The sequence below is a fragment of the Dermacentor albipictus genome, chromosome 7 (genome assembly GCF_038994185.2).
Source record: "Dermacentor albipictus isolate Rhodes 1998 colony chromosome 7, USDA_Dalb.pri_finalv2, whole genome shotgun sequence".
Lineage (NCBI taxonomy): Eukaryota > Metazoa > Arthropoda > Arachnida > Ixodida > Ixodidae > Dermacentor > Dermacentor albipictus.
The window spans coordinates 128,590,249-128,615,020 of record NC_091827.1 but is presented as its reverse complement, the minus strand read 5'-3'; the positions used below and the strand labels follow the sequence as shown (position 1 = coordinate 128,615,020).

General features: G+C 46.4%; 1 protein-coding gene across 7 annotated transcripts in view; it reads left to right on the top strand.

Moving 5' to 3' along the window:
- The window catches only part of Sirt2 (Sirtuin 2), a 290,603-nt gene that overhangs the window by 41,872 nt on the left and 223,959 nt on the right, over positions 1-24,772 (top strand). For 5 of the 7 annotated variants that reach the window (XM_065438737.2, XM_065438738.2, XM_065438739.2 and 2 more), the window contains 3 exons: positions 9,981-10,010; positions 14,339-14,445; positions 23,106-23,162. In XM_065438737.2, the coding sequence (XP_065294809.1) occupies positions 9,981-10,010; positions 14,339-14,445; positions 23,106-23,162 (194 nt within the window). The remainder of the gene's footprint in view (positions 1-9,980; positions 10,011-14,338; positions 14,446-23,105; positions 23,163-24,772) is intronic. The other 2 variants (XM_065438740.2, XM_065438734.2) reach the window with 1 other exon arrangement.

Sequence of the window (24,772 nt, the reverse complement as noted above, 5' to 3'; positions counted from 1 at the left end):
GTGCTGAGGCGAACGGCGTTGATGTAGAAATGTGAACCGAGACCAGCCGGCCGTGTACAGCGGACGCATTTCGATGGGGGCGAAAGGCAAAACACCAGTTTATTTAAATTCAGGTGCATTTTAAAGACATTTAGTAGTGAAGTTTGTTTTGCATTACTGCTACCTAAATCTCATTCAGAAATGGCATCGCTTTGCAGACCTATAGGTGCATTTAAAGACATTTAGTGGCGAAGTTTGTCTTGCATTAATCCTACCTAAATCTCATTCAGACGTTTATTTACGTTTATTTAAATTCAGGTGCACTTTAAAGTATCCCAGGTGGTCAAAATTAATCCTGAGTCCCCCACTACGGCATGCCTCATAATCGTATAGTGGTTTTGGCTCTTAAAATCCCAGATTTTTTATTTATTTATTTTTTTAAATCTGAGACCGCCGCAAGCTCCATGTTATGAGCGGCTTTTTTTTTTCGTCCCAGGCGCTCATATCACGTCAGAAGACGCGCTCAGGCAGTAATTTAAGCATATTCAATGTTAAAAATAGTTACGTGAAACTAGAGCGACAGTTGAGGAAGTTGAGAAAGCAAGAATACCGAGACTGCCCCACACACAACCACAGCGGTAGCGGCGTTCGCATGCCCTCTCTTGCAAGGTTGCGCCTCTAGCGGCGGGCGCTGGGTCTATATGAAACTGAGGCGGCAGTTTCGTGACCAGAAAAAAAATGGAAGGACTCTGGTATAAGTTATCACTTCTTATGTTTCGCTACATTTGTCTTGATATACCTACAGATGTCCTTTCTTTGTGTCACATAGTTAATTCATACAACACTAGGTTTTTCTCAACAGAAGAACCTTTTACCCAAAATCAGGCGACCCGGTCTGGCCCGACGCTACAGAAGCCTGAGTTCGCCCGGCCAGGCCCGGTTCGGCCTTTGGCTGGGTTAAGGCCCGGCCTGGGCCTGGCCCGACCTGCAATAAGGCGACGCTGACGCAAAAAGAAACGATATCAGGAAAATCAGTTTATTTAAATGACCTTATAATGTTGAACTCTTGCATTCTATATGACAAAATCGTCAATATATACAGATGCAGCGCGCACACAGAACTGTGCACAGTGCGCGCACAGAACCGAAAACGCATTCTGAGCCTCTGCTAGCTTTTGTTTGCCTTTTGATAGCCTTTGTACTTTTCTCCTGTCCCTGTAGATTCCATTTTTGATGAATAAATACATTGCACTTCTTGCTGTTCCTACATGCGAGACGACAAGCATACTTTCGCATAAGGTATGCAGTCAAGATCAGGGAGCCCGACCGGTCCGTCCGAGACATAGAAAGCCTGGCCCGGGTCCGGCCCGGGCCTGGCCCAAGCCTGAGTAAGAGAATCTTCAAATGGCCCGAGCCCGGCCCGCAGGCCGGGCCGGGTCCGGGCTTTTGGGCCAGCCTGAACCCGTGCACAGTTAAGTGCACGGTTTATTTCGCCACAACGAGGTACTGATGGTCTAGAAGATGACGAACAAGTTCTCGAAGCATATGAATCTCCTATCACTGAAGCGGTGTACTGTGCATCGCCTGCTTGCCGAGATTAGCTTGAATGGCGGAATAGCTACCTTCGTGACATGCAGCGCTACCGGGCAGAAGGCTGAAATTTCTTCTTGCTGGACGAGACATGGGTAACGGTGGGACACACTCGGTCGATTGTGTGGACAGGTGCTCTGGTGCAGAAGCGCGGATGCCTGTTCGCTCAAGCAAAAGCTTTGTCGATTGGCCTGAAACAACCTTCTCAGAAAGGCCAGTGCCTGATTGGGATGCACATCGGCAGCAATAATGGCTTCGCCAATGGCTGTTTGGATGTATTCCGAGGCCAAAAAACAGGCTCAGGCAAGTAATGTGAATAAGAGAACTATTGTAAAACGTTGTTAGCTTAGTAAGGCACAAAATTCTCTCTCAGGCAGCCATTGTCGAGCATGACGGAAATAGCTGTAGTCGGGGCACGCTTGGAATTCATAGTTAGCAGTCTGCATATCAAAGCGCAGCCATGTCGTAGCCATTGTTGGTGAAGTAGCAGTTGTCAACATGAAATAGGCTGCCACTGTTAGCAGCTCGCATGCCAAAGCACGTTCGTGTGGTTGCATTGTTTATTTCGGCTATCCGGCTCAGGCAAGTAATTCAAATAAGAGAGCAATTATAAAACATCCTTAGCTTTGACCCCAAAATACTCATTCGGGCAGCCAGTGTCAAGCTTGACAGTCCTCGTCGTAAAATAGCTGTAGTCGGGGCATGCTTGGAAGGCACCGTTTTTCGCAGGGGCATCTGCATCGGCGGCGTTTGTGTGTTGGGACACCATGTACCCAAGCTCATGAGGGTTGGACCATCCCTTGTCTAACTGTGCACGACTTAGCTAGGTCCAGGGAAAAGGGGATCCTGGTCATTGAGCCAGTGTCGGGTGTTGAGTGTTTGGACCTTTATGACCCCTTGGCAAAGGCAACACACCTCTTTGGCCTCTGCTTCACGAAAACGGCACTGCCAGATTGACACACCCAGGGAATATCGGTAGTTGCCTTTTCGTATCCTCCTCTTCAACCTTTGTTATTTTCTCTCACTTTCAATCTTTCCTTTCTTCTTCTCACTTCTGAATTTCAGATCCTCCAGGCAGCTTGTGTTAAACGTGTGTGAAATAATCAACCTTGGTTATGTATTACATTTGTTTATAGTGATTGTGTGCAGCTGGCGTTGGCAGGTCTTGTTTATATACAAATCCTGTTGTGTCCCCTTGTTGGGCTCCGCAGTGGCCGGCTGGCACTGCCACTGAAATCACTCTAATTTGTATGGCTTCCTCATTCCCCAGACTCCCTGATCGCCCTCTCACACAAAGAGGGTGCACCGATGAATCTTTCAACTTTTTCACTAAGTCCACTGAAATTTTTTCACGTTTCCACATGATTAACAGTAAATCCCCCAACAAGACCGTTGGCAGGTCTTGTTGGGGGATTTACGTAAAAACAGCATCACCTTTTGTTGTTGCAAAATGCCTGACTGACACTCGGGGCCCTGAATGCACTCATGACAATGGCCAGTGGTGACATTCTCCTCAAAGTCTGTGAAAACTCAGCATGAAAATCTGCCACTACTCGTTTAATTTGGTGACACCCAAATTTCTGTGAGCCCTCAATAAACGACTTGTACACGAGGGGTAATATCAAATCAGGATCTCCTGGAATCGACGAAGATGGAGCTCCTAGAAGGCTTAAAGAGCAACACATCACGAATGTGCAATGAATTGGGATCCAGCGAGATGACAAGGAAATTCTGACAAAGCACCTCTTACTTTTTGTACAAGACGATATCAAGACTACGAGCTTACCTGACAGTAAGAACGTCGTTCGTTTCATGTGATGTGAAATGAGTACGCGAAAGTGGATTGATTTTATTTCCTTTCTTTTTTTGTTAATGAGGGGGAATGTGTTGTGTATAGGGGGCGCTGTCTATTATATCAAGTGTATATAAGCGATTGCCATCAGAATAAAGGAGTTCCGTGGTTCCCTGTCAATGCATCATCTTGTCTTATCAGTTGGCGCTTCGCGTCACAACACCTACATACTCGTGGGTCATTTTAATGCTCACAACACCCTGTGGGGAGATTCCCGTTGTTACGCCAGAGGTTGGCTGACAAGACGCTTTCTTCTGGCATCTGGTGCATGCCTATTTAGTAAGATGGAGCCAACTTATTACAGTGTACAACACAACTGATATTCATTGATAGACTTGGCAATTGGCAGTGCTTGTCTTCTGCTTGACCTGAAATGTAATGTGATTAAGAATCCTTTTGCAAGTGACCACTTCCCATTACTAAATTTAGTAGCACAAAGCACAATGTGACTCTCCACCCGATGTCCCACACTGGAAACAAGCCTCAGCCGATTGGAAGTGTTTTAAAGAAAGTACTTATTTATCATGAGACCTTTTAAGCTATTGTAATATAGAGCACGTCACTTGGCTTGAAACCCAGGCACCACGCTCGTTTTAGAGCAACAGTAAAAAATGGCATGCAAAAAATAAAAAAAGGGGAGGGAGGTGACAAAGATGCACCGGACCAGATTAGAGGCCACATGTCCAAGAAGCCCCAAATCGCCAAACACACGAGACTACAAATTTTTATGCCTTTCATAGAACTGAAGAGAAGGTCAAACTTTCAGAGCTGTTTTCTAAAAACTGTTTTTTGTTTTTGCCCTTCTGCTCAGATTTTGGAGCCGATTTCTTTGTTAGCATGTGGCCTATTTTTACTCGTCTTTTTTTCTCTTGTGCTTTCGGCTGCAATGCAGGTCGTGACATTCTCACTTTTTATCTTGTCTTTTTATAAATTAGTGATGTGGCTTTTTGTTCACCCCAAAAGTCTTCTTGACATGAAAGTAACATAAGAACGACAGTCCGAAATATTTGTGTTGCGAAAAAAAAAAAATTAGAATGTCATGACCTTCAACACGCATTTAGCTATGCATTCAATGCTCAATGTGCCTCCCCCTGCATTTTTTAAGCTCCCCAGACTCTTCAGAATATGCAAAGGACAAAAATTCTGCTGAATATCACATTCTCAAGATATCACTGAAAATAATATATAAGGATCACGGAAACATTTTAAATATTTGTGCCAATTTTAATCAAAATCCATCAAGAAATAAGGAAGTTGATTTCAAAAGCCACATCCTCGCTTAAGTCCCATCACCCTAGCATTTGGTCTTCAGCCAATACGCCAAACTTAACAGAGCCTGTCGTGTCAGCTTCCCCCAGTACTCGCCTGCCTTTGTCGCGCGGAAATGCTGACATGCACTTGGTCTCCGGTACCAGAAAATCTCCTCGTATGTCGCCACACATTGCATTCACAGCTGTTGCCGCCAACTCTATTACGATAAGCATCTTCGCCTATCTGCTTCACAGCGTGTGTGATGTAGGGCTGTTGGAAGTGTACTGCACACTTTTAATAGGCAGTAACCTAAATGTGCCGCCGTTTTCTGCTGCAGGCGACGTGAAGCGAGCGTCATGTGTTGCTGTGGTGGCATCATGTTTTAATGTCGCTCACCAGCTAACTTTCGTTTCAGTTTCCTGTCACCCTTTTGAAACGCTTCGCAATAGGAAAACGACAAAGCATGGCTTATCTAAATATTAACAAAAATACACACACCTCGGTTCACTTAGGCCCCATCAGCTCAATGCATGTCAGAGTCTTGAACCATGACAATTCTCGCCAAATGAGCCCATCATAACTTCCCGCCAACATGCACCGCACAAGGGAGTTCATATATCAAACTGTTAATAGGCATTGACTGACAACATCCCTGAAGCAGGCTGACGATGCCCTCTCTCTGTAAAAACGCCTCTAATGCCTAGCACTTTCCCATATTCCTGATTTCATGACCCTCAAAATAGGCTTTAACCACACACAGTACATACTCCAGCTGCTTACTGTTTCATCAAATGACAGTGGGCATGGAGCCATATTTCCTTCCAAACGCTCTGCTTGCTGACATCCTCTATTGAAGGAGGGATCTCACTCTTGTCACCATTAAAGCAACCAAGATAATAATGGACACAGAAGTCGGTAGCATGATGGAAACTGAAGAACATTTATTCAGAAGGGTGGCATCTTTTTATTCCTGTGGGTACGGCCCAGGAGCATTCGCAGCTGTACGATGGCTCAGCACATGCCGATAGCAGCGAGGTGACAATAAGATTGTGTGCGATACATCACTTTTGTATTCTTTGTCCACCCTTAGCTGGCACAAGACTATGCGTGACGTGAAGGTCCGCAAGAAGTGCTGTTACATTGTAGTAATGGTGAAGAGCACACTAGCAAAAATTGTGAATCACGGAAGTACTGTCGAACCTCGATACATCGAACAGCACGATGATCGCAAAATAGTTCGTTGTAGCCAGAATTCGATATATAAGATCACGTAAAGAATGTGTTATAAACTTGAACAAATCAGTCAATGAAGCTATTGTGGTGCAGTAAATACTCACTTGAAGCTTCACACAAAGTATTTATTTCTTTGACTGAAATTATTGCAGCAGTATAGTAGCCTGCTTCTTATTGGCAGCTGCTTGCTTAAACGTGGATTCCTCAACATAGCCTAAACAATCCACAAGCGATAGGTCGGTGCCTTCTATTGCGTCGCAGTAGCTGCGTAGAAGGTCCAAAACAGTTACAGCTTCAATTGAAGTTGGGAGCAGGGCAACATCAGCGCTTGCAGGATCAACTTCGGCAGCGTCTTCGTATGGCTGCTACTTCCACTGCGATCTCCACGTCCAGGAGTCGAAGCATTTTGAAACACTGTTAATAATAAAACATCAAGTGGTGTCTGCCATGGCGTCTATGAATGAGCCCATGAATGCGCACCATCACGCGTCTTTCTGGAAACAAACCGCCATTCCTCACGAGGCACGGCAGGTGCAGAGCGCGGCTTTTGGTTATGGGAATGTATATATTTTTCTTTTTTCTTCTTTATTATCCTAGGTAGAATATTATGCAGTATAATAGCAAGAGCTTGGTGGTGTAAACCACCGCCCCGTTCCAAAGGGGACGCTCATAACATCCATCCATCCATCCACCGAGGTGGAGTCAATGCAGCAAATGCAATGCATCGTTGATGTCGAACTAGGCAAGCTTTGCGTGCGTACGCCACTATGTTCAAATGGCCCCCTCGGTGCGATCGATGTCTGCAGCTATAGTGCACAGCAGTCGGGAATGCCCATCGCGCCACTGTTATCTTCGAGGGTGTTGCGAGAAAGCTCACTGCCTGTCAACAGAGTGCATGTGGTTTTGGGTGGCGGAGTTCGATATATCCATTTTACATTCGACCCCGTTTGAAATAAAAAATTAAAAATGAATTTGATTTTTCAGGTGATATAGAAAGTGTTCAATATATGCAATAATTCGATATATCCATTTTTGATATATCGAAGTTTGACTGTAACTCTTTATTGGGCGCACCTGTAGCAGTCAAGCACAATCATAGGGGCGAGCACAGTTCTTGATCGGCAAAAATTTCTTCTGCGGATCAGACGTGTTGGCTATTTATACATAGCTCAATGAACCTTTCAGCATAATTGCTGGTGCACCCTTGCGTTCTAGAAAGTACACCAATATTCCCATCAAGAACAGAATTTTGAATGCAAAAGGCTTGGCGACTACATAAACAACAGACAGAGCCAGCGATATCATTCGAGAAACTTTCATTACAGAAAGGCACATCTTGTGCTGAATGATAACCAATAACATTTGTTAGCCAGAGAAACGTGATCACTGGATAAAGAAGTATGCGCATCAGTGTACACCCCCCCCCCCCCCCTAAAAAGCATTGTCCCAATGCCACAAACATAACACGAGTGTGAAAAACAAAAGCACATTTACTAAAGAAGAAAGAAAAATCTCAAAGTTCATTAGTGCTAGTAGAATGGCTTAAAGTACACAACATGGACTATTTCAGGTTGTGAGTGGCGCCACTGTGATTGCAAAATGCCCTATGTCATGACCTCTTAGGCCAGTGCACCAATACATCAGATGATCTTGTAGGGTCCCAAATAGCATTGCAAAACAACCTTCTCACTTAGTCCTCATTGGCGTACCAGAGTCCAAACTCAAAACACGGTTGTCGGGCTGGTATTCCATGTAGCATCGTCGAAGATTGTAGCGTTGGCTGTCAATACTTTGCTGCCTCCTCGTGCGCAGGCAGGCAAGTTTTGGTGGGCTTTTTCGGCACGCTGCAGATCGATGCCGATGTCAAGATTCGCTTCGTCCTTAATGTGTGGCAGCATGGTGTTGAGAGTCATCTTGGGGTTTATTCCATATACGAGTTTGAATGGCAGCACGTGTGTTGTCTCTTGCACTGCTGTACAGTAAGCGAATGTCATGCACACAAGGATGGAACCTACATTTTGTGTTCGATGTTGACATACATCGCTAACATGTTGGCAAGCATCTTGTTCGAGCCATTCGTATGTGGGTGGTACATGGTTGACCTCTGGTGTCTTGTTTGGATATATTGCAAGATGGCTTGAGTAGGCTCGGCTTTAAAAGTCGTTGCTCTGTCAATGAGGCAGACTTCTGGTGCACCATGTAGCAGCAGGATGTCTTTGATAGAGAATTTCGTTACTTCCACCGCACTACTTTTCGGCAGGGCTTTCATTCCGGCGTAGAGGTTAAGGTAGTCAGTGGCCACAATGATCCACTTGTTTCTGGATCTTGAGGTTGGAAAGGGCCCCAAAAGTTGACCCCAATCTGCTGAAGTGCTCGGCAGGCAACGAGGCTCGATTGGCTGTAGCAATCCCACTGGTCCGGTTGGTTAATGTCTTCTGTTGCTGGCAGTCTCAGCACATCTTGATGTAATGGGTGACATCGCATTCAGGTGTGCCTGGTAGTGCTTCTCCTCAATTCTTGTGGGCATACGGGAGAACTTGAGGTGGCCTGCCATTAGGTCATCATGAAGGGCATGTAATGAACCTCTGGCTGCAGTGCTAAAGGCACAACAAAAAGGTAGTTGGCACAGACTGGTAAGAAGTTTTTCTTTATGAGGATGTTGTATTGCAACAAAAACGAAAACAATCTGCACTTAAATGCCCTTAGGACAAAGTTGGTCTTTTTAAAATTCTACAAGACTTTTTATCACCGAGTCTGCTTCAGTGAAGTGAAGTCATCAGCACTTATTGTCCTCGGGAAGGTGTCCTCTTCTCGGTTGTCTTGCAGTGGTGCATCGATGTTGGTGTGAGACAGGCGATCCGCATCAGGATGTTTCTGTCCAAACTTGTAGGCCATGTTGACATCAAAATCTTGCAATCTTAGGCTCCATCGTGCTAAACGCTTTGAAGGGTCCTTTAGATTTGCAAGCATGATGGTCATTCACGACATTGAAGGGCCTACCATATAGGTAAGGTTGAAGCTTTGCAGTAGCCAAAATGATAGCAAGGCATTTTTTTTTTCCATCGTAGGAAAATTGGCGTCTACTTTCGATAGTGAGCAGTTAGTTAAGCTATGACTCTTTCAAGCATATCTTTTCTTTGGACTAGCATGCCAGCGAGGCCTACACTGCTTGCGTTATCGATTTTTGTATCGGCATTTTCGTTCAAGTGGGCGAGTGCTGATGGTGACTGCAGCCGTCGTTTTAATTCATCAAAGGCTTCCACTTGCGGTGTTTCCCAAATAAAGGGGCCCCGAAACATGTTTCATCAAAATGGAAAAAGACATTTGAAGTGGAAGTAGGCCATTTCAGAAATACTTTGCTGCAAAAAGTTCTTCAATGCGTTCAGCAAAAGCACAGTTAATGGTAATCAAACATGGTCTCCGCAGTGCTTTCACTCCTTCAAAGCCTTGCTCTGCAAAAGCTACGGCAGGACGGGGCATGCCCACAACGCTCTGCCTTCTAAATGTCTTGAAATTTGAATAACAGCCCAAGGACAGCAGAGGGGACAGAAGAGAGAACGGAGTGCTAACTTCCAACAGTTTATTTTCTTTTCAGAAAGCATAGCAAGTTATACAGCCACACACTCTCCCACCAACCATGCGCAGAACGCCACAACAAAGCCATAATTCAACGTGTCATGGATATCCTGAGGTATCTGACCTCGTCAGCACGACAGAGGGAGTGCTGACGTACCTATTCTTTAAACACAATTTTTCCCGCTTCGATTATTTCACATGGGACAGGATCACTGTGTTTTGCCGTGATACTACATTTTTTCTACCTTGGCTTACATCCACACATGCAGCAGTGGGCAGAAAGCCAACTCTGTTTAGCACAGTCAACATTGTACTTGTGCTCTTTCAGTCTTTCAATAATGCAGTGGCCCATCTGTCTGATGTAATATTTACTGCAGGGCAGGGGGATCCATACAACACATTGTGCAATCTACGAATTTGTTCTTGTGTGTGATAAGGCACCCTCGTTTGGGCCTAGATGGTGGAACGGTTATTTTGCACAGGTTGTCTAATTTTTCAGGGGCAGAGAAGACAACTTGGACGTTAACGCGTGAGCGACCTTTTTTTTAGACTCTGCGCGATTCTATGCATGTATCGTATTACCACAATTTTTTGTCTATCCCGAGTTGCTCCATCTGGATTTTCATTCACCACGGATGAATAGCTGTGCAGCAGGCCTTCAGCAATGGAGACTTGTACGATAGATGGATAGCCTGCCGAAGTTAACCGTTCAGACTGCTCACGAAAGCTGTCGATCATATTATGTTCGTAGGCGTTTCTTAAAGCATTCTTTAAACATGAGCTAATAATGCCACGTTTTGTAAGTTTAGAGTGCGCTGAGTTGAATGGAAGAAGTGGCTTTTTGTTGCGTGGGTAGTATATCCAACAAGAACAGTTTTTGTGCAAAAATAACTGAAGGTCTAGAAACCTTATTACACCATTCTAAAAAAATTCATGGGTTAGTTCTAGTGGTTTAGGATATCTGCGCAGTGTCCAGAACTAGAAAAGCATCAGACTTGTATGAACTGGCATCATTCTTAAGAAAAATTAGAAACTCATCCTCATATCTAAAAGCAGCTAATACGTTAGCGTTGATAAAAACATCCGACACAGATCTGTCAAGTTTTAATAAAAACAAGTCATTAATATGGGAGCAATGTATGATCCGATGCAAATGCCTTTTTGGAGGTGAGGTTTACCATCCCAATAGACGTAAGTCGACCGTGCTCTTGTTCTTCGTGCTCTTGTTCAGTTGTTGATATTCCTGGCTTTATTCACTATTACTTGTCCTTTTCCTCGACATAACTGGACAATAACCCTTATGACGCCAATTTCACGATCGAGCAGCAGGTGTAGATCATTCTCGATGATTACCTTAATGTGTTCAGCTCCTTCTGCGGCGATGAAAATCATGATGCTGGTGCAAGGTGGGATACTGACTTGATCTTCAAGTACACTTAAGCCACGATGACTGAGAGTCCTCTCTGGCTGCATCGCTTGATCTGTGGACAGAGTTATGAACTTTAACGTTAAGTCAATCATTGCAGCATGTGGGCTCAAGAAGTCCATGCTAAGAATTACGTCCTGTGAGCATTGTTGCAGGATAAGGAAGGTTGCAGGGCGAGTCCAGTCATGAACTGTAACGCTTGCTGTGCAGGTTCTGGTCAGTGTTATGAGGTGTTCTCCAGCTGTCTGTATTTGAGGGCCCTCCCAAGCATTCCTAACTTTTCTTAACTTGGCAGCCAAGGGTCCACTGAGTAGTTGGCTCCTGTGTTGACTAGAGCAGTGATGTTTTGGCCATCAGTCAAAACGTTAAGGTTGGTAGTTCTTGGCCTTGTGCTGCAGTTAGGTCTTGGCATCAGATCATGATTGTGTTGCATTGACCTGTGGATGATATGTCGTGTCGTCAAGTCTTCTTTTGTCAGCGTATTCTTGGCTTGAGGCTTTGTCGGGGTGGCAGCATGTTGTTGGTATCGTCAAGATAGATCTTGAAATGTCGTCATCATTGGCAGAGAATATTCGGCATTTCGACATACAGCAACCACACCTCAATGAGTTGCTGCTTTATTTTGCTGTCTATGGGCTAAGGTAGCAGCCACAGGATGGGCCACTGTATTGTCGGTGCTGCTGCGACAGGTAGCGGCCTGGTGATGGTGAACGGGACAGTGGTTGAGGGCTCCACTGAGGGGCAGCGAGGTAGTTGGTGCTATACCGAGGCATTTCCTCTTGCTGTGGGTGTGATGCATTCACGGCAAACCCTTGTAGCCCCATGTTGCGATATGGACATCGGTGGTAGACATAGCCAGCTTCTCCACAGTGATAGCAGAGCAGGCGGTGGTCTGCAGCGCACCATACATCTGTCTTTCTTGGGTAGTTGCACTGTACATCAGGTGGGCAAGTTGGTGCCGATGGCAGTGGATGATGGGATTGGGGCATTATGGGACCCTAGTGCAAGTGCAGAGGGTGACCTTTACGGCAGGCGATGGTGGCATAAGTCGTAGCTTCCGGCATGGGATGCAGCAATTTGGACTGCACTTCGGAAACTCCCAGTGACTGTTAAAGTTGGTCCTTGTCCATGTTAGTGATCGAGGCTGCCTGAGGATGCAACAAAGGGAACATCTTGTGCAGTTCTTTGCTCACCAGGACCCTAATGGTCTCTTGGAGGTCATCAGAGCCTAGTGCTTGGATATCACACTGCGGCGTGAGCACTCGGTAGTTACGTTACCTAGTATGCATTTTCAGTCTCCTCAAATGTCATTGCCTCTGTCAAAAATTCTGCTGTGGTCTTTGGCGAGTTTTATAACAAGTCAAAGAGTTCTTACTTTATGCTTGCATCAGGAAGTGGACTTTTCCGAGTTGGCATGCCGTAAAAGACTGGTCATCTCCTCTGTTAAGATGGCGATGTTCTCATTGGCTGTTGTATTCGGGCTTCAAGCAAAGCTTTGGCCCTTTCTTTCCACACAACGCTCTTGAAGGTGTTCAAGAAGGTGCTGTGAAATAGGTCCCATGTCGTCAGGGTTGACTGTTGATTCTCAATCCATGTTCAAGTGGCATCCCTCAATTAAAAATAGATATGGCGCAGCTTGTTGTTATAGTTTATGTTTTGAACATAGTGATCCTTTCGTCATCTCCAGCCAGCTTTCCAGGTTTTTAAATGCCGATCCGCGGAAGGTCGATGCTCCTTGGGCTGCTGCAACACGATTGGTGTAGATGGCACTGGGGCTGTCATCATGGCTGCTGTTGTGGTCATGCACTTCCTGGTATTCTTGCTAAGAAGTCCTTACTCCGGGGGACTTCTTAGCAAGAGGTTTAGCTCTTAGCAAGTCTTAGCTCCAGGTTTCTAAGCCTGACACTAGTATTGTTTAGACAGAATCCAAGAATGAAAAGAATGTTCACTCAGGAAGGTCCCATTCAGTCGTCGGCATTCACAGGCACATGTTGCCGTAATCTTCGCACTTTCAGCCAATGCAAGCTGATACGTGCGATGTATGCATAATCTACATGATACACTATGGTCCAGGAAGATGTTGGTGTTCTCTCCATAATTAGGGTTTGTTTCACGGCAGTGCAGGGGGGGTCGGTACATGAATGGAAAGCACCTCCACCAGATGTCCCATTGTAATGATGGTGAAGAACACACCAGCAGAAACTGTGAATCATGAAAGTTACTCTTTATTGGGCGAACCTGTGCTCAGAAAAACAAGTAACAGTCAAGCACAACGATAGCTGCGATCACAGTTGGCAGTCGCTGAAAATTTTATCTGCAAATCAGACACGTTGGATATTTATGCATAACTGGATGAATCTTCCTGCGTAATTGTTAGTGCTTATGTAAGTTCTAGAATGTACACCAATATTCTTGTTGCACACAGAATTTCAATACACCTGGCTTGGTGACAGCATAGACAACAGATTGAGCCATCAATAACACTCGAGATACTTCCGATACAGAAAGGCACGTCTTGCACTTCCTGATAACCTTTAACATTTGTTAGCCACTGAAATTCGGTCACCGGATAAAGATAAAGAAGTATACGTTTCAATATGGCAGTATGGTTCAGCACAAACCGTCCTTGTTCATCATTCAGAACCATCAATGTCCTCACCTGCTTCTAAAGAAAGTTGCAAACTGAGCGAAATGTCAAATGCTGGCTCCTTTCTTTGGTACAGGCTAGAAGTTTTAACTTGTAATTTGTGCAATACAGTGTGAACTCAAGCTTTGTTCGACATCGTAGATCGCATAGCTGCAGTTTGCTCAGACCAGTCTCATGGTAAAAAGCCTGAAGCAAAATGAAATTAACTGATTTCTGCTGTGAAAGTAGCGAGTGTGGAAGGTACGCAGTCCTTACGTTGATGGAGGGATTCTCACTAATTACCTCGGTCTTTAACATGTACATGAAAATTCCCCGGTATCTGTATCTGTATAATTCATTCATCAATTTCTGCCTCCTCTTGATGAAACTTGTACATGTGCCATGTGGACAAGTTGATAATACTATGCAGCATGTCACCATAGGGCAGGATCAAATGGAATGTGCTGAACTAGTTTGCAAACTGTTATAACTTTTTCGGTTCACAAGCAAAACGAAATCAAAGTGCATTGAACCCGAATTGAAGCGGTATATTTTTAACCAGCAAACCGGTTCGACACCCTGGTATGAACAAGGTTTTACTGTATATATAATTATATGCATGCATGTGGCTCAGTTCTGTATGCATTTGGATGAGGCCGCATTGTTTTAGTCCTAGGTGGTCATCTACTCTACAATGCCATTGATCAAGTCTGTAAAACAGTTGACCAGTTTTGAGTGCAGTGAGCCATGTCTGTAAGTGTGGTGTCTGGTTGGTCTTAACTGTGGCTGTCTGGGCTCAATGCAGCTGCAGGTATCCCAGACTTCCGCAGCCCAAACAGCGGCATCTACTCCAAGCTGGGGAAGTTCAACCTTCCCTCACCTGAGGCTATCTTTGAGATTGGATACTTTCGGGTAAGCCCATCGTGTTCTGTCATAAAGCACTGCGTGATATTCTACTCGGAGAAATGCATTGCTGTTTACTGTAGTTATGTGCTGCTCTTCTTGTGACAACTCAGTGGGAGTCTAACTGTGCAGCTCATTAAAGAATTGAAAAATTTGATGGGAGAATGACAAGCAGCTCAAGTTTGTGGAAGGAAAACAAACATTTGGAAAATGTGGCAGATAATCATGCACATGCCATCCCCCAGTGTTGTCAATGTAACATGGTTAAAGGTGACAAACCAGCATGTTCCTGAGGAGAGTAATGAAAAAATTGATGGCCGTTTCCTAGTGAATGTTTCCAACAGAAAACCAATAGCATATTGACACCAATAGGTCTACTCGTTCTACAGGTGTATTGGTTGCATAGGTGTACTGGTCCTATTGGCGTATTGGTTAACTCGACCTATTGGTGTTGTAGGCGTGTCGGTCAAATAAGATCCATTGGCAGGGGCCGACCAGGCTTGTTCGCACGAGAAAAAATTTACACCCCGGGTAAAACTTGAGAGTACTCTTTGGGATAGCACTTACCTCGTACATGCAGTACAATCCTCCAGTTGAAGTCCCTCGAAGACAATGTCTTCCTGAGATAGTTGGGAGTAAGGGTGGAGTGGAGTTGCTGCACACGTCACTCTATCCTGTCACTCCACGCATGCGGGATGCGAGTCAGAGGAGGAGCACCAACCATGGCGACTTTGTGCCTTTGGCGTTGTTGCACTGCCAAGCTTGGGCATCTTGATGGGGGCGAAGAGCAAGGCTGCCGATATACCATGCATTTGGGCACGTAAAAAAAGCCCAGATGGTCAAAATTAATCCATTCTTTCACTATGGCAGGTCTTACTATCATATGGTGCTTTTGGAAGGTAAAACCATAAATAAATTTTTTTAATAGGAGGAGTATCAGATTGCTTTACTTTCTTTACTGCGCTATCTTCAGGATCAGCCCACATTTTGACATACAATGACGTGTTAATTAACTAAATAAGTTTTTAAGTTTTACAAGGCAAAACTATGATCTGTTATGGGGCATGCCATAGCGGGGAAAAAGTGTCCATGGCGTAATGGTTACTGTATTATATAGGCCTTCTGTTCGAATCTGGCCGTCAGACAATTTCACTTATTTATAATATGTAAATATATATATATATATATATATATATATATATATATATATATATATATATATATATATATATATATATATATATATATATACATACACACAGTATATATATTATGGCAATAAGTGGTTCTAAGGGCACATACCCACATATCCAGTAGCACATATCTGCCCACATTTTTATATGGCAATGTCTTCTGGATCGGCCCAGAAAAAATGGTAGAAATACATCTGATGTGAAAAAGTGGCGGTAACTCGCAAGGAACGACGTGGTCTTTAGAGGCACAACAATGATGCCAAGTTCAGAATTGCGTGGGACTGTAGCAAAACTTGGTCAGGAAGCTACCGATGCACGTTAGGAACAGCTTGAAATGTGTTCACAGTGACGGCAGAAAAGGAATGAAAAGCGCACATCTGCTACAAGCTGCTGAAACTTATCAGTAGCACACTTGTGGGGATCGAGATGCCTTCCCATGCCTCATCCCCTAGCTGGCGCATTGTAGTTAGCTCAATCTCCGGGAACCGGGAATTCTTAAAATTTTTTAGGCTCTTTCATTCACAGTCCACAGGTAACCAAATCATCATTCCAACCCATCACTTCTCCCGCCACACGCATCCTAATGCTGTGTATCTACCACGCGCCCATTCCACTGCATATCAACATTCTTTTTTTTTCTACACACAGCCCATGAATGGAATACCCTTCCTTCTGACATCACCCTCATCACTCACATTTCCTGTTTCAAAGCTGCCATCGAAGACCATCTTTCAAGTCACACTACTTAACCTGACATGCCGTTTTTTTCAATATGTGCCCACCCCTCATGTCATGTCCCATTTACCGTAAACTGTCACCGTAAGGACAGCATGGCAGACATGGCCAACATGCCAGAGCTAATTTCTGCTCAAATCATACTTCTCCCCCCTGAGATTGAGTCACTGCACAAGCAAAGATCACCGGGATGCACCCTAATTGGCCTACCAAGTGGCAGCGCCCGAGTGCCGTCTCCACCCGAGCTCTCTTGCACTGAGCACTTTATCGCCACGGGAGATGCTCACAGGCCCGCAACGAGTTAGTTGCGTCGGACCTTTGCTCCTGCGACTTCTCGTTCTTGCACTTGGTGGACTGCTACTCGGCTAGCCCTAGCACAGCGGGTGCACGTAGCTGATCTGTCTTGCAGTGAGCCTTTGCCCGTAATGGCCGTGACTGTTGCACTGTGCTGTATCTTGGGTCAAGAAACGCATGTTTGTGGGCGATCTGACTCCTGTGGCGATCTCAGACATACTATTGGGACAAAGAAATGTCACCACAGCAGTGGGAACAATTACAAAGGCATATTTTGCACCTTTGTCACACCAATGCCAGCTAACCAAATTACTACCAATAGAACATGTTGATAGGTGCAGACGAAATGAGAAAGTCCGACTCACTGCAACAGGATATTGAGTGAACATGTGTGCCTCCATGCTGGACACCAACGCTTGACCCTTTCGCTGTCGGACCTTTCTGGCCGTGATGCACCCCCAGTGTCGGCTTGGTTTCAGGGAACGAGCATAACAGGGAATGAACATAGCAATTTATTTTTGATTATAATTGGTATACAAGTAACATAGTCAATGCAATATGCGCATTTCAGTGTTCTGCAGCTGCTGTTAGTAAGCATCATCATCATCAGCCTGACTATAAAATTCGTTTAACATCCGAATCTGACGATGCAGAACCCTCTTCCTCGCATGCGACTCTGTCCGAGTCCGAATCCGAGCTCGGCTTGTAATCTGAATCGGAATTGAGCCACCGCTCCAATGAGCAGACGAAGGTCCCACGCGCTGAGCCATCCGAAAGTAACCGCGTGCAGGGAGGATGCGCTTTCAGTCGCCCACACAACGGAGAGAAATGTGATGTCGCGTGATCAAGAAGACAGAGGGAGATGGAAAAAGGCTAAAACAAAGTTCGAAGAGCTTTACGTTTACTACTGCATGTCGGAAGCGAGGGTGCGGTGAGAGAGCGAAAGCAGCAATCGAGTCACCCTTTTCGGAGAGGCAACGGCACGTGCGCCTGAACTTGACGCGGCGTAGCAGGCACACCAACAGAAGAAAAATAAAAACCTTCAAACTAGTGGAGATCGCAGAACAACCCTTGAACCCGTAACCACTCCGCGTGCGACGCATGATCCAGTGAACGCGGAGCCACCGCGCCACTCAGCAAAGAGAAAATGGGGAGTGGCAGTCGCACCGTACTCTTCAATACATGGACTAACACAGGTCGAGGCGAATATACGAACTTGTAGAAAGAGTCAACAGATGGCGTGGCCGATCCAGGAGCGCCAGCTTTGCGCTTAGGCGCGAAATTTTGAACGCACGATAGAGAACGTACCGGTACATCAGTGACACTGTGGGGCGGGAGCGCGATGACGTACCGGTACGTCCGTGACAGCGAAAGGGTTAATTGTTAGCTTATACAGTCATGCGAATGGTGTCTCGTTTGAACGATTGAAGTTGTCCATCCTGACGTGCCCCACTCCAAAGCGTTTCCCTGGACTGTCCCGCAAAGCGTGTTGATGCACGCGCAACGTGACCATCCAGCTAGCCGACCCCAAGCAAGAGGCTACTCCCTTTTGTGTCTGAGTAACCCCCCAATAGGTGGTATTAGCAACGAAACACTTGCGCCATCTCTCCTACTTTTCTGCAGTTACATCGACTGCCACTGGCACTTAGCTACATAGAGAAGCCAGATTACAGGTAACATTAGAGCCGCGCAGGGAAAAAAATATCAGGGGATGCATGAGAGACAAGCGAGCATCCCCACATCCTCCCAAGCTTAAATCACTACATACTCTGGCAAAACGTCCCATGTTCTAACATCGATGCGTGCTTCACGAACAAGAGGTAGTACATGCTGCAGTGGCTGCACCGAGGAAATGTCCATGCTCTCTTGTCCATACGATGCTCACCGAAAATGTCTCTGGAGTACGCCACCAATGTCCGCTGCTCACAGCGGCTGCTCTCCAGGCTCGACGGCATGACGCCAGGCCAGGATTGTGGAAATGATGACATAGTAGTTTGTACGAGCAAGCGTACATCACACTGATGCACCCTACTGGCAAGAGCCGCAGTAGCCGTTGGTGACTGCTGGCTCTTCTCACAGTCACCGAGAGTTGCAAGCTGGACACAGACGGGTGCTGAAGTCACTCCACCAAACTGGCCACAGGCATTTAAACTGTCTGGGGATGGCTTGATTGTTTTACTGGGCAGCAACGCAGACAATGTTCAGGAGACAGCAAACCAAGGTGACTCCATTCATGCTGCGTACACTCAACGCACTCGACAAACACTGAAGTAGTGCAAGGAAGAGCAATTTTGCTTGCTTATCACCCATGCAGTACAGTGTTCAGTTCAGTTATCAAAATATCAGGCGGCTACTCAGATGCTAAGTTCAGGTGAACAAGCTCACTTTCTTGAGTCGAACGAGTAATTTCAATATATGCGAGGCTAACTAGAATGAGGGAAGCAAAGCGCAACACCTCATCTCCACTGTCCTCTACGTGTGACAGGCAGCTCCGAATAGCCGTAGGCCTACTGGGTCACTACTCAGCAGCAACCGGCATCCAAATATAACACCCAAAATGGGCGCAAAACAGGCAACCGCAAGGAGGTCTAGCTCTGTGAGGTGTTCCTACCATACTCACAGCATCTGAGCAGACAGCGCTTACTGTCCCAGATGGTGCCTGGTGCCAGGCCACAATACCAGACAGCCCATAGTGGCACCTGTCGCCTGTGGCCATCCGTCGCATGCAGCCATACGGCTCCCATAGTTGCGACTCCCAGTGTCAGAGGTAGAAAAAGCTATTTACGGAAGAAACTCGGATCACCCATGAGGCTTCTGAACTCACTTGCTTCAGACTAGCCAACACTCTGCGGGCTCTAGGCCTCGCTCTCCCAGGATGCAGGCCATGTGGCTCTCGTATTGACAGATATATTTCAAGAACTTCTAGAAAGGCTTAGCATGTTTGCATGTTCAAACACGCCTCAGCAACTATGGCCTCTCTCAAGAAAGCATGCTGCCGACACTAGCGATGCAAATCCACGCTATGCCTATGCTTCAGTTCAAATGAAGGTTGTCTCGAATCAAGTGAAATCATCAAAACTATTGTCCGATGCTCCGAGAGCTTCACGTTGGACAGCCAGATGTAGGGTCTCAAACATTCTCTTGGGCTAAAGAAAAAAGAACGCAGTAGTACAAGGGCATTCCATGCACTTTTCACATGCCAATGCCAGCTAGCTGTAATACTACCAATAGAATGCTGATGAGTGCGGAAGAATCAAGGAAGTCCGACTCACTGCAACAGGATATAGACTGAATATGTTCACTCCCATTCTTGACACCAATGCCTAATCATTCGCGTGTACAGTCTCGCCAACAGTGTTGCATTCGGAAGATCGAGTTCATCCATCCCAGTGCCCTGCTCCAAAGCCTTTCTCAGGGCGGCCTTGCAAAGCATGTTGGTGCACGTGCGAAATGCCCGCGCAGCTGGCCGACCCCAAGCCAAAGAGCGAGAGGCTACTCTCTTTTGCACTTGAGTAACCTCACCGATAAGTGGCATTAGCAGAACAGCATTCACGCCATCTCTCCTACTATTCTGCAAGTACATTGACTGCCATTAGTTATTAGATATTCAGAGAAGCCAGATTACAGGTAAGGCGAAAGCCATATAGAAAACAGCATCAGCGGACGTGTGAGAGTTGAGCGTCTGCACGCTCCGGTGCCTTCTCTGTGCCATGTCGGAGAGTTGACGAACCCTGCTGTAGCACCTTTGTGTGCTGGGGAGTGGAGGACTGTCATGCCCTTTCCTGACGATCGCTTGTATGGTGAGCCTTGTGCAAACCCATCTACACATAACTGACCCCCAACTCAGCTTTGGCATGGCATCAGAGCAGGCCCTTTCAAAGCCCTCGTTCCTGCTAGACCTCCTGGCTAGCCTTGTCCTTCAATGCGAAGGAGGGACTTGTCCTGTGACGTGGATGACACCGACAGCATGAGGTACATTCGCCTTGGTGACCCTCTGCTTTCGGCTACAGGGAGCGATCCCTTCCTTGGACACCCCTTCAGTGATGTCAACCTCTTGAATGTGTACCCTAATCCTAGTGATGACAAGGTTTCCTCACCTCTTCAAAACGCACGCAGAGCAGGTGCCCAATAGCTCCTCCAGTGCACTGTCCCTACTCACTGGTGGCATTTTGGGCCAAGCACAGTTGAGTTCTCCTTATGCCATATTGGAGCCACCCTGCTTAGATGCTGGCACGAATACACTTGCTGGCCTCCCTTTATCCCCAGCATCGTTCACTGTGCCACGTTGGTGCCACTCCGCTCTGTGGGTTCATTCGCGGACCTTTCCCTACCCTGACCACATGCCGATGTGTTGCCTACGTTGTACCGGAGCCACCCTGCTGGCACAAACTTGCTCACTGGCCTCTTGTTGTCCTTCAGTGCCCAAGGTGCTGCATTGGTGCCACCCTGCTTTGATGCTGGCATACTTGGTGGCCTGCCTTTGTCCCGAGCACCTTTCTTGGAAAAATGCACTGTGGTGCAGCATTCCCACTCTACCGTAAGCATGTGCTTGTTCGTTGGCCTTTCTTTGTCCCGGGCGCAGTTAAATGTGTGGTGCACCGCAGCTGAGACTCCCTGCCTCGCTCTTGGTGCAATACCGCTCGCTGGCCTCTCCTTGTCCCAAGCACAACTGGTAGACAATGTTGAGCATGAGTCACTGCACTCGGCCAACAATGTTGCTGCACTTTCAGACTACCGCTTGCCTCGTGCACAACTGAGTGACATTTTCAATGCACATGAGCCACCCCCCTCTGCCATTGATTGCTGGTCATGTGAGGCCTGATGCAACTGTCACAGTGGCAACCCAGCTCACCTCCAAGCCGTTTAGTGGGCCCTTAGCATTAGGATTGGGTGTGCATTTTGGAGAACAGGTGGTGGTTGGCCCTTCTCAGATTGCCGCACCTTGTCTGGAGCAAACATTGCTGCACACCGCAGCACCACTGCTTCTCTGAGTCCTGATGAAAGTGACAAACTCTAAGTCTAGTGCTCTAAAGGGAGACCTCCAGTCCCCTCAGCTGGGCGTGCCAAGCAGACTACGGATACTTCTCCCCAAATACTGAGGTTATTCAGACTGCAAGAGTGTTACAGAGTACCTTGAGGCACTGCACCTCAATCAACGGGCAGTGCAGCTGGATGACAGCGCTATGGTAGGCACTGTATTGCCCATCTCACTTACAGCCCATGCGGCACAGTGGTGCCGACTTGCCAGCCACGAAGCTCATTTGATGGAGGAGGTTGGGATGCTTTTCCGCAGTGAATTCCTCCCTCCTGACTAGAAGTGCTGCATGCGTCGCAATCAAGAGCTTCTGACCAGACACCCCGACGAATCTCTGCTCAAGTACGTGAGGGCTATGCAGGAGCTCTATCTTTTTGCTCACCCTTTGGCATCTGACACTGAGAAGGAGGACCAGGTAATCCCTCAAGCCCATCGTATTTTTGCAGCTTACATTTGGAGTGCCCATTATTATGACCTAAACGAGTTGGCCTCCGATGTGAAGCGGGTTCAGGGAAACACACTGGCTGTGAGAGCCTACTGCCCACCGCCACTGCCGTCTGCCTCTTTTGAACCTCGTTGCACATGGGCTGGTGGTGACTCGTCACCCCATAATTCCCCAAAATACGAGGCAGCTTCAGCCATGAGAAAGCACCGAGATGTGCATGACATTTCTGACCATGCTCTTAACCTGTACTCGTACACTCAGGTGCACTGTTGTGCTCCGCACGGCCAATGAGGCCAATCACGGTACTCCTTTGTTTAGTGAATGGCAACCACCTAGCGCTCGAGATGCACACAGGCTTCCTCAATCGGACCGAGGCATTGCCTGCTACCATTCTCATAAATGCAGCCATATTGCCTGAACATTCATTGCACGCCCTAACCTCGCCGCTGGCAACAGTAGGAGTACACGGTGTTGAAATGCAACCTCTGGCACCAATGGCATGTTGCACTGGAACTGGCTGAAACTGCGCTATTCTGTGCACTCGCTTATTCTTCGTTGCAGTGTCACAGGCTGTGAAAACACAGGAAAAGACAGGTAGGGACAGGTCCTGCCCCTTCTTGAACAAACGCAAAGTGAGCTGTTATACAAATGCTGTCAAGGAAAGCAGTTGTTGCCCCAATGAAGACAAGTCTCGTTGTCGAAATGAGGTTTCCCTCGTCTGACCAGTTTGACCAGTTTGACCATTTAGGGTAAATTGTTATTCTTTTTGAGCTGTAGTAATAACAGAAGAGGAATAAAAAAGTACTACAGTCAACTTGCTGCTGGTGGTAAGCAAACCCATGACCTCCACGTGAAGCGCGTCATACTTTGCCGTCTCAGCTATTGCCGTTTCACTCTTTTACGCAAGGCCTTGGTTGACCTCACTGCATGTTACCTTGCCAAGACACCTTGTGCTCTCCCCTTGCAGAGGAATCCAGCCCCATTTTATGCCCTGGCCCGCCAACTCTTCCCGCAGGATCTTAAGGTGAGTGCACTTTGCATGAGCAGGGCTTCACATTGTGCTAGCTTGTGTCTCTTTCATTGTTCATGTGGAGTTGCACATTTTTTCTACCGTGCTTCACATAGTGTCTGCCAGTCTCTTTGCTCTTACTGCTCACTGCTCAACAGTGCAACAACTGAGGTGGGATTCTTTGGAAGGGCTCAGTTCTAACACATTATACATTAAGGGGAAACTCGGGGAAGGCGGGAGATGGAAATTCAAGATGAGCAAAACGAGAACAAGGTGAAGCAGGAGTTAACTTTTCGACAAGTGGACTTGTCTTCTTTAAGGTGACATATGCTTTCCTCACCACAGTATATATAGGTGGGGTTCTTCTGAAGGGGAGAGGACGTTAAGGCGGGTGGGTGCGGCAATGAGCGAAGGTGTGTTAGCGTGTCAAATTGAGAATAAAGGAATGCTGTGCACAAGGCCAGGGGCCTGGCCGTCTGTCAACCACACGTCAATGCACGCATGTTAGCCGGCGTGTCAACGACGTCTGACAGGCCGGCTGGAAAAAAGTAGAGGAAAGAAAAGGAAGAAGAAAGGAGAAGAAAAGGAGAAGAAAAAGAATGCACCAAGGAACTAAACTAAGTGTTGTCACCTATAGCTTGAAATTTAGCATAGTGAATAGATTCTAAAGGTCCTTTTGAAATGTTTATGCCTATTGGTTGCAGTGTCTTGAACTTATAGATAAGGTATGATTCTCTGTATTTTCTTTCTCATTCAGAACGGAAATTTGAATGTAAGATGTAGAGTTTAAGTTCATCAAAGTTATGACCTGGTTGGTTGAAGGGCTCGGCGATGGCTTTGGGAAGCTTTTTAGCTGTGTCCGCGTGATGTCCGTTTAATCTCATGTTCATTCATTGGCCTGTTTCACCAATATATTGTCTCTTACAGAAGGGACATCCATGCCTGTATCAAATCTGTACCCACAGCAGATATCAGTAGTTCTGTTGCCCAGGCCGTTAAGTCTGAAAGTATTGCGTTGGCCTCGCGTCTTGATGATCTAGAGGACAGGTCACGGCGACATAATTTACTGTTTTTTGGCATCCCGGACAGCGTTTCCGAGACTTGGACACAATCGGAAGAGCATATCTGTGAGCTTCTCTCACGCCATTTAAATTTGCGTATTACAGATGGCATGGTGGAGAGAGCACATAGGTTGGGTGCTTATGTTGCAAATAAGATGCGCCCGATCATCGTGAAGTTTTCTTCCTTCAAAACCAAAGAAAGTATTCTCTCACAGAAATCTAAATTGAAAAGTACAGGCGTTTCCATTAGCGAAGATTTCTGCAGGGCAACGCGATTGACACGAAAAAAACTTCTCGAATTCGGCAAGTCTAGCGGCCAGCCTTTTTCACTTCGTTTTAATAAACTAGTCATTAACAATAAAGCCTACATATACAGCGCAGTCACTGACACTGTTTGTGAACTGGTATCCCCTGGAGAGGCGCGTGCAATTTCCACTCGCAAAGCACCTGCTATCCCAGCGCATGACAGATCGGCGTAGCTATCTCCCCTATCTGCAGATGGTGCTTCAATCTTTTTCACCAATGCACGCAGTATTCTTAATAAACGAACAACTTTATCATCTC